Raw genomic sequence first — 10,000 nt, forward strand, 5'->3', positions numbered from 1 at the left:
TGGCTGACTGACTATAGGATATGCGCACACACACACACACACACACACACACACACACACACACACACACACACACACACACACACACACACACATGCACACACACATCACAAAGACACTTTATGTTAGAGTGGAGATGACATCATGGTCTTCTCAGAGTCATGCTGCTGTGATACACAATCACAACACAACCAACAGCATGTATGCACACTGGCCGCAATACACACACTCACAATAGATAAATAAACACACACACACAAACCATACGTCACACGTGTCCATACAATTGCAGTTTATTTATGTATACGTGTGCAAGTGTGTGCATGTGTGTGCATGTGTGTGTGTGTGTGTGTGTGTGTGTGTGTGCATGTGTGTGTGTGTGTGTGTGTGTGTGTGTGTATGTCTGTGTGTGTGTGTGTGTGTGTGTGTGTGTGTGTGTGTGTGTGTGTGTAGATCACCCCTGATGTTGTGTTTTTAGACCGAGACAGAAGGGAAGTACTTATACTTGAAATAGGATGTGTGTACGATCTCTACATGGACATGACTTTTAATGACAAAATCATGAAGTACCAACCCATACGGACAAAACTATGTGACCTAGGCTATCAATGCAAGCTAGTGGTGTTGATCTTTGGCAGCTTGGGGCATGTCCACAATCTTGTTTTCAGTGGGTTAAGGAGGATGACCTGGCGTCGGCAACACTCACCATCAGCGCGTCTGACGCACACACACTGTGGAAGCCGTAATAGAAGGCAGCAAACTGCTTATAAACGCTCTTATTGAGGAGGAAATCCACATAGAGCTGCACATACTCTGCAGGGATATATGAGAGAGAGTGAAAGAGAGAGAGAGAGAGAGAGAGAGAGAGAGTCACATGCCAGAGATAAGACATGGGCAGCAGTGAAATGAGTTTGGGCTTTAGATAGACCTTGAGATTATTCTTTGATGCTTTTATTATACACCCCCCCCCCCTCAAGGTCACCTAAGGGTCACTGACCTTTTCGGTTGAATTTAGTCACAGGGATCTTGTCTCCGCCTGGCTTCAAGTTGTACGACTTCACCACTCCCATCTCCTCTTGAAAAACCTGAAACAAACAAACAAACAATGTTAGACAATGGACATTATATAGCACATTTATAAAATAACAGGTGACCCAAAGGGCTTCACGAGTAAGGCAGAGAGGAAGTTACAGTTTTTGCCCATTGCTTGAACACTTTTTGCAAAACTCGGCTCATTGTGTCAAAACTTTACACACAAGCACACAAGACACAACACTGGGAAATAAACCATTCACATCTATGTTGAATTGAAATACTGCTATCAAAACCTAACTATACTTTGTCAAAATTTCACTCTGATGACAAAATGATACACACTTGCATCATATTAATACACTTTCAGATTAGCAGCAACACACTAGTGTACTTTATTTAAAACACTGCAGTCTTTAATTTTCACTGCTTTCATTCAGTTTATCAGTTAGCATTCTGTGAAGCTCAATGCAACACTTACAGTTTTTGTTGTTTTTTTCCAACAAAGGTTTTGACAAAAAACTAAAATGAAAGTACTGAAAGGTTACAAATGACAACAACTCAATACTGTACATCACAGTACTATACTTTACAGTACAGTACAGTAAATGCAGTAACACAAACATAAAACAAAAATAAAAACAAAAACACACTACTAGAGTTGGATGTCTCGAGACCGGTCTTGGTCTCGAGACCACTTTTACGTGGTCTCGGTCTTGTCACAGTCTCGACCGTCTTTGGTCTTGGTCTTGTCTTGGTCTCGGATCCCTCGGTCTTGTCTTGGTCTCATTGTCTTGGTCTTGCGGTCTCGGGTCGACATAGTGGTCAGGAGATTTGCAACAAATATGTCCATGATACAAAACATAACATTCGATAATGCAACATTAAATTATTTCGCCTTTCACGCCCTTCAAATGCAACCTTTCAAATGCAACCAATCAATGACATACATGTATTTTGTTGTGATTAAGAAACTGGCGCTCATCCAATCAAAAGACGCAAGTGTAGCCAGTGCGAAACGTTAGGTTTACGTCGTAGCTGTCAGTCTCAGTCAGACCGCCATCCTTAAATTTGCATTCACGGAACATAAAGAAATTTGCAGTCCAGGGGCAAGAAAGAAGCATTCTGCAAAATGCAAGTTTTGCAAAGTCTCTCTCTCTCATCATTGTCATGCAATTGCTATAGCCTACATAGTTTATCTCACCCAGTCTACGAAAACATTTACAGTGAGTGAGCTCACAGTCACACACATTCATGACATGGTCTGTCTCTGCATTGTTCTGTCTGTAGTTGAAATAATACCTTCTTAAATTTAATTTAAACTGGGACTGAACCTCTTACCCAGCAGGGTTCTCAAGTCTCACACAATTCAACAAGTTCACACGCTCACACACCACACCTTGCATTTCTCACGCAGAAATATTACTAGGGATGTCAAGGTATCTGCATAATTATTAGAGGAGGCGCAGGGATACGAGAGGATTTCTCGCAGGGTTCAGAACTAGCGCACCACTCACCAGCAAAATCAAAAAAATAAATAGCCACCGACATCCAATCAAAAAATAGTAGGCTAATCGTTGTATCCGGGTAAAATTCCAAAATAGCACATCCCCTCCCTACAACCACGTTATGCTTGTGTGGGGTTACACGTTTAAGATTTCAAAACTGCACCAACATTCTTTTTATTCAGAAATTCAACTGTCTGTCATTTGGTAAACCAGCCTACTTATGGTACTTTACAGGGTGTGTAAATCAAGCCTTTTCACGAACATTTGGCCTAGCCTACTTTATGGCAAAATTATTTCTTATCTATAAACTAAACTAAACTGTCGGTCATTAAGAAAACCTAATGATTGTGTCGTTATAGCTTTGTGTAAGCCAGACATCAGCAACGTTCATTTTACACGACCAATCACTCTCGTGGCTGCCTGCACTTTCCCTGTCGTCACGGCTGCAACTTTCGCACTCGTTTGTGCTTTTTAGCGCCGTGTTCATCAGGTCCCGGGACACCCATCTGATCCTCCATGGACCATGTCAACAATGAATGAAAATTAGCTTATTATTAACGAGTGTTATAAATTTGAGCGAGTATGCTACACATAGGCCTACATTTTTTTATAAACATACAGGACTGCTGCAGACAATGACCTGCCAACCACCATAATGTATAATGAACTTGCTGTCCTCGGTTTCGGCATGCACATGCTTAGTCTAATGATTCAGTGACAATATAGGCTACTCAAGTGAATAAAGCAATTAGCCTAATAAATAAAATATTTGTCTCACTCAGTACATATAGGCCTACATCTCGTAAATTGGTGAGCCATAGAATATCCCAGCGCCACGATTATTATATTTCAAGATTCCAATCTATCCCACCTAAATATGAAAAGTTATTTCTACTGACATGCTTCCTGGTGACATAAAAAAAACAAATGGTTTCCCTTGATAAGGCTGACATAAGAGACATAGGCTATGCATTATACTTTCCCAGACAAAAACAAGATATAGGATGTATAGATTACAATGACAAATTCAATGTCTCAAAGGGTTAATGCTTCTTTCCAATTTTTTTTTTATAATTAGTGAGTGAGTGCACCCCCCCCCCCCCCCCCCCCCCATCTCACTCCAAGCTGAGCTCAAAACTTGAGAACCCTGCCCCAGTATGCTGCTCTTATTCAATTAATGCAAGTTATGGTGTAACACCAGAGACTTTCTAATGTGGAGACACAGCACTCAAAAAATCCTCCATAGAAATGCATGGGGCTAGTTTGCAACGTTGTCTACACATATCCCACCCCTTCCTCACCAAAATGTCGACATGTGTATACATTGAGCGAATCATGTGGTGTGAGTTGACTACTTTGAGCCAATTATGTGCTGTGTTGTGCAGACATTGTGCCAATCATGTGTTGTGAACTCGACACTGGAGCATGGTTGGTGTGGTGAAGCCTTGCGCACGCGCATTTCTGCTGATTAGGATGCCCGATGAGTACCCAAAAAGCGTTGCAATATGGCCGCCGAGTGTAGGGACATGCCTAAAAGGACTTTGGTAACACTAGCTCGCTAGCTGTTTTTTTTTTTTTTTTTGGTCTCGGTCTTGGTCTCGGTCTCGTCTCGACTTTGTCTTGGTCTTGACTCAGTCTGTCTTGGCCTTGGTCTCGTCTTGGTCTCGGTCTTGATACCCTCTGGTCTTGGTAGTGTCTTGGTCTCGGTTTAGGCGGTCTTGACTACAAGTCTACACACTACTGTAAAGCAGGCTTACTGTAGATGTGGTGGACTCTCTGCCCAGCTTCCCTCATTGTCAGGCCATGATTTATCACATGATCCACCAAAGTTTCTATAATATCATCTGAAATATTGTTCCGTGCAGAGCATCTTCCACCACCTCCTACTCCTCTCCCTTTGTCTTCCTCTTCCTCTACCTCTTGCTCTCCCTGCCTCCATGCTTGCAAAGTTCTCAAAATGGCTCAACTGAGGCCAATTTGTGGCTGGCTGATTGGTGTTCAGTTTTGTAAGTAAGTATTTTCAGATGTGTGTCTAAGTGTTTTCAATCACCCAACACCTAAACACACACACACACACACACACACACACACACACACACACACACACACACACACACACACTTATCAGTGTACCCAATCACCCAATGTATTTTGAATAGAGGTACAAACACTGTAACAGACCTCTCTCTCTCTGTCTGTGTGTGTGTGTGTGTGTGTGTGTGTGTGTGTGTGCGTGCGCACAATGGGCAAAAACTGTAACTGTACACACTTACGAGGAGAAGGAGCCTAGAATTACAAGGGTTGGGAATCTCATCCTGCCAATAGTCTGTTTAATCTTCTCCCCTCTGGAAAGCGGTACAGGGCTATTTTGCCCAAAACATCACGCCACCGCCACAGTTTTTTTCCCCCAAGCAATAGCCCTCCTAAATAACTCTTAAACTTATTATTCACCACTATGTGGATACTGTTTTTAGAATTGATTTAGATTAAGTGTTAGTATAATTTGTATTTTTTTGTAATTTGTAATATATTTTTATATATTGTATTAAGTGTTAGTTAGTATAATTTGTATTTTAGTATATTTAGCATACTCTTTATCTTATACTGTCCTTATTGCTTAGATGTGTGTTTTTATTTTATATACTTTAATTACTCTTTCTGATGTTAAAGAATGTGTTTGTGTTGTATGTATGCTGCTGAGACCTTGAATTTCCCCTGGGGATCAATAAAGTATCTATCTATCTATCTATCTATCTATCTATCTAACTTGGACTTCATTGTACTTTATTTTTATTTAACAAAGCACTATTTACATTCCTATTAATTTATTGCTCATGATGGTTCTTTTTGTCCTTGTATTGTGTTTTTGACTTTGTTTTTTTTGTCTTTCTGTTTTACTGTGTGTTGCCTGCATGGAGAAGACCAAATCAAATTCCTAGTATCTCTGTATACATGGCGAAATAAAGTTGAATTGAATTGAATTGAATTACATGCGTTTGAGTCACGTGTCTGGATGCCCTTCTCTGATGTCATGAAGTGTACTCAAGGTTGAAGGTCACCCAGTGACATCATTGATTCATTGACCAACTGACAGCATGTATGCAGCATGTGTGTCCACATGACATTTGTTTTGCAGAGTATTTGCAGAGTAGTCACGTGAACAAACCAACTCACCTCACACTGTAGACCATTAAACTGAGCTAATGAGTAACTCCGTAAGGTAAGGGAGTATAGGGTATATGGTCCTCCCAGTCTACAAGATAAAGACTGTAAACACAGCAACGTGTTTTGACTGGCTGTATACGAAGGACATCAGTGTGGACAAAATCAGAAAACGAAAGAAAAAAAACTCTAGTTTTCCTTTTTTCATTTTGGTTTTTGGAAATGGATATGGATATGGATATTGATGGATATGGATATTTTGTTTTTGGTTTTATATTGGAAAATGAATGAAGAAATTAAACACGGATTGTATACCGTTGTACAAGGCCCCAAACCATTCTCAAGTCTTAACTAAGGTACACTCAGAGGGAAATAAATGACCACTGACCACCACTCAATTCAATGTCCAGTAACGCCTATTAATAGAGTAACAATGAGCCAGCACATGGCGCCCATGGTAACAGAACAGCCCATAATAAGGAAGTCAGCTGTTTGAGGCCAGCCAGAATAGGATAACGCACGTGTATGATGCAATATGGAGAAGCGATTCCGATTATGAATATGACTACGTACAAAGTCATTCATTTGTATGCTAAATATGAATCAGTGGCTGGGATTGTTAATTACTGGAACTTCAGCACTCACTAAAGCAAATGGCAGTTACGTGTCATGGGCCAGGGCTCAGTCACACAACAGGCATCTCACAGCACTGCCTGCATGTATGTGTGTGTGTGTGTGTGTGGGCGCATGTGTGTGTGTGTGTGTGTGTGTGCGTGTGAACAAGAACCTGTACAAGTAATTCTCACCTGGAAAGTCAAATAAAAATCCTCTTCAACATTTCCCTCATAGTCGAGCAACTCACTGAGTCCATGAGCAAGATCCTGTAAGACAAGGCATGCAGTATCTCAATAAATATCTCAATGACCTAAACTGATGTGGATGGGACAAGCCAAGCTGGACACACACACACACACACACACACAGACACTGAACACCAGGGAGGGACAAAGACAGACAGGTCAGACCTGCATGTGAACAGGCAATATGAACAATAAACCCTGTCCACATTTTGGATCTGTCTATCATGTGTATAACAATCTGCATCAGTCAACAGCCCTGTTTATGCAGACTCTGGATATATGCATGCATGTTCTCTTTTCTGTCTGTCGTCTTCCCTTTTCCCCTTTAAGACTTACACAAACATGCATGGTGATGACCTGGACAAACCCAAAAGAGCTGCACTCTCACAGATACCCTTAACAATTCAAAACCTAATCTCTAGCGCCCCCTGGTGTATAAGTGAATTTATACAGCACAGCCTGATGCAATTTGACTGATGCAATTTGACTGGCAATTTACAATCTCTTACACAGTGCATCCTCCTCAACTGTATTGTGTCATTACATGCTAAGCTGACAATCATAATTCAGTGAATAAGAAGGAAGAAAAGACTAAGGCTTGTGGCCCATTAAAACTTTATCCAAATGTTCTGTCACGTTAACCAAGCTCCATACAGGCTGCCCCCCCTGGCTTACATAGAGTTTATTAAGAGGCCATCAGTAACTTGATGGGGACTACTAATTACAATGTGTATTAAAACACAACAATGATAGAGATAGAGGTATACAGAGAAAGAGCAAGAGCAAAAAGATATACAGAGCTTTCAGCACCTCAGGCCCACAGTGGTGTAACAGTACAAGTTATAAGTAACTATGTAAGGCCTCTTCTGTGCATTCTGGTATGACTTACAGGTCAAACCGGGACAAGTAGATGTCATACATTTTAAGCAACAATCAGAGGATTGAATGCTGCTGATGAGCATGTGATATTTAGGTCACAAGGACAGGTTTCTGCTGTAGTGCTTGTGGAGAGCCACTTACTGGCATCACCTGCTGCAGGTCATCAAGGCCCAGCGTCGCCATGCCAACTGGAGTGTTCTGGTCACATGGCACTATAGGCGGAGTCAGGAGCTTCTTGTAGCAACAGGGTGGGAAATGAATGTCCAAGGCGATGCTGTTATACACAGCTAGTCCCATGAGCTAATACACACACACACTGGGTTAAGGACAGAGAGCTAACCGGGCTGATTCACACACAGTTTACATGGTTTATAGTTTGTACACGAGACAAATTTCACAGCAAGACATAATAGGAGCCACTTACTTTCCTATATATTTTTAGGGCTTTTTGCTTTTTTTTTTGTAATAGGACAGTGAAGAAACTGAGAGGAGACGAGTGGGAGAGAGAGAGAGATGGGGTGGGGTTGGGAAATGACCGGTCCAAATGTGGTGCGGGCGCTGTAGTCACTAGCCAGTTGTGCCACAACCCCCAGGTGCCACTTACTTCTTGACATGTGCAAGTGCTATTCAACCTGCTGGTGGTCAACACTAGGGGGCGCTGCACAATGCAACACTCTGTTACTGTATTAGGCCTATTCTGAGCTACAACTATTACTGTAATATTAGTCACAAAAAGAATATTAAAATATAAACAAATTGGTTTCATTTCGATGCAGACTTTCAACCAAATACACACAATGACTCAAAGAGATTTTTTAAAAAAAGTAACCTAAACATAGGTTAAATGTTTACGTTGTACAGACCACTGCTCTACTGGAACAGCAAATACACTTTCTGTGGCAATCAGATTTGCTAGATTACAGCTGTTAGGGTATTTTAAGCCACAGGCAAACATACACTTTGCTATTGCCCAGGAGCTAAACAAACACGTGTAGAAAGCTGTAGTTGTATGTGCTATTATTGAGTTCAGTATAATCAAAAGGCAAATGACCATCCTGCACTCTACACCACCAGCAGCTCACTGGCTGTTCTGTGGCAGTTGTTGACACACACATGTGTGTATGCGTGTGCGTGTGTATGTTAGTGTGTGTATGTTAGTGTGTGTCTGTGTCTCTGTGTCTCTCTCTCTCTCTGTGTGTGTGTGTGTGTGTGTGTGTGTGTGTGTGTGTGTGTGTGTGTGTGTGTGTGTGTGTGTGTGTTCCCTGTGACAGAGCCAGATAAGTTCATATGTATCCCATATGGCAGAACAGCTCCAAAGTAGACTCTGGCTACTCAGTGTAAGGAGATGCCAGAGATAAATGGGAGCACTTACACACACACACCCACACACACCCACACATGTGGGTGTGTGTGGGTGTGTGTGTGTTTGTGTGTGTGTGTGTGGGTGTGTGTGTGGGTGTGTGTGTGCGTGTGTGAGCTTCTCCATGTATATGTGTATGTGTGTGTGTGTCTGTGCGAGATTCTCTATGTCTATATGTGTGCGTGCGTGCGTGTGTGTGTGTATGTGTTTCAAGTTAGGGAGGATTACACTAAAACTGCAGCAGCAGACTGAAAGGATATTAACCCTTAGAACCCTAAGCTGTTTTTAGGGCATTTTCACTACCTTCATTCATAAGGATTTATTCTGGTCATTGTAAGTGCCACACACACATATTATATATTGTTTTTTTCAGCAGAGTCTAGGCTATTCAGATCTGCCATTATTTTATGTATTAGTAATAACATTGATTTTATTTAGATTTTTAAAGAATTAAAATACAAAAAGCATATTATAAAAATTCTTATATTTTGATATGTATCTCACCACAGCAAGCTCATAGCTCTACGTGCATTGCATGTGTGTGTAGGGCAGACTGTCCTGAATCAGGCAATATAATTGCCATGTTGGAGGGATACTCTGGGGCTGAGCAATTTACAGAAATATGTGGTGTGTGATTTACGGAAATAAATGCCATTTTTTATTTAGTGATGAAAAATGACCTTTCTGCGCTCCATATCTGTGACACGAACTGATCTGACCTGACTTGACCCGAGTTTGCGTGTAAGCCTGCCTGTGGCTATGGTGTGTAGGCACTCATAATGATTCTCAACTTATTACTGCATTGCCATGAACAAAGTAAAGGCAAAAAGGTGTTTCTTTGTTGAACAAATTGGGATGCAATGTGAGCCTTGAATTGGATGCCATGCAGGAATTTGCTAGGATCTCAAAACCGGATTATGAACATGCTTTGCCATAGAGAAACACACGATAGCGTTGGATTATGCTTTGCCACAAAAACAGACAAAAACGTGGGGTAAGTCCAGCTATATGAAGTTATTATTTTGCTGTCACTTCGTCTGTTTTATAACCCAGAATGATGTACTTGGTATCAAATGATAGCTCTGTGTCTCCTCTCTCATCTGGCATGCGTGGCATATCTATCCGATCACGGGTCCGCGAGTAATCCAAACGAGAGTAATTAGTGTGCAGCATTGGCTTGTGTACATGACGTTATTATT

The 10,000-nt window shown here is 41.3% G+C and overlaps 1 protein-coding gene across 1 annotated transcript in view; it reads right to left on the reverse strand.

Annotated features, from left to right (window-relative positions):
- LOC143123968 (putative E3 ubiquitin-protein ligase HECTD2) overlaps window positions 1-10,000 on the reverse strand; it is a 43,852-nt gene that overhangs the window by 6,941 nt on the left and 26,911 nt on the right. The window contains exons 21-24 of the mRNA XM_076285227.1: window positions 7,583-7,741; window positions 6,509-6,583; window positions 998-1,085; window positions 707-813 (exon numbers count right to left, since the gene is read on the reverse strand). Of these exons, the coding sequence (XP_076141342.1) occupies window positions 707-813; window positions 998-1,085; window positions 6,509-6,583; window positions 7,583-7,741 (429 nt within the window). The remainder of the gene's footprint in view (window positions 1-706; window positions 814-997; window positions 1,086-6,508; window positions 6,584-7,582; window positions 7,742-10,000) is intronic.

This window comes from Alosa pseudoharengus, unplaced genomic scaffold (assembly GCF_046254945.1).
Source record: "Alosa pseudoharengus isolate Yale_2024_CS ecotype anadromous, Long Island Sound unplaced genomic scaffold, YU_APseudo_1.1 YU_APseudo_1.1_scf_15, whole genome shotgun sequence".
Taxonomy (NCBI): Eukaryota; Metazoa; Chordata; class Actinopteri; order Clupeiformes; family Clupeidae; genus Alosa; species Alosa pseudoharengus.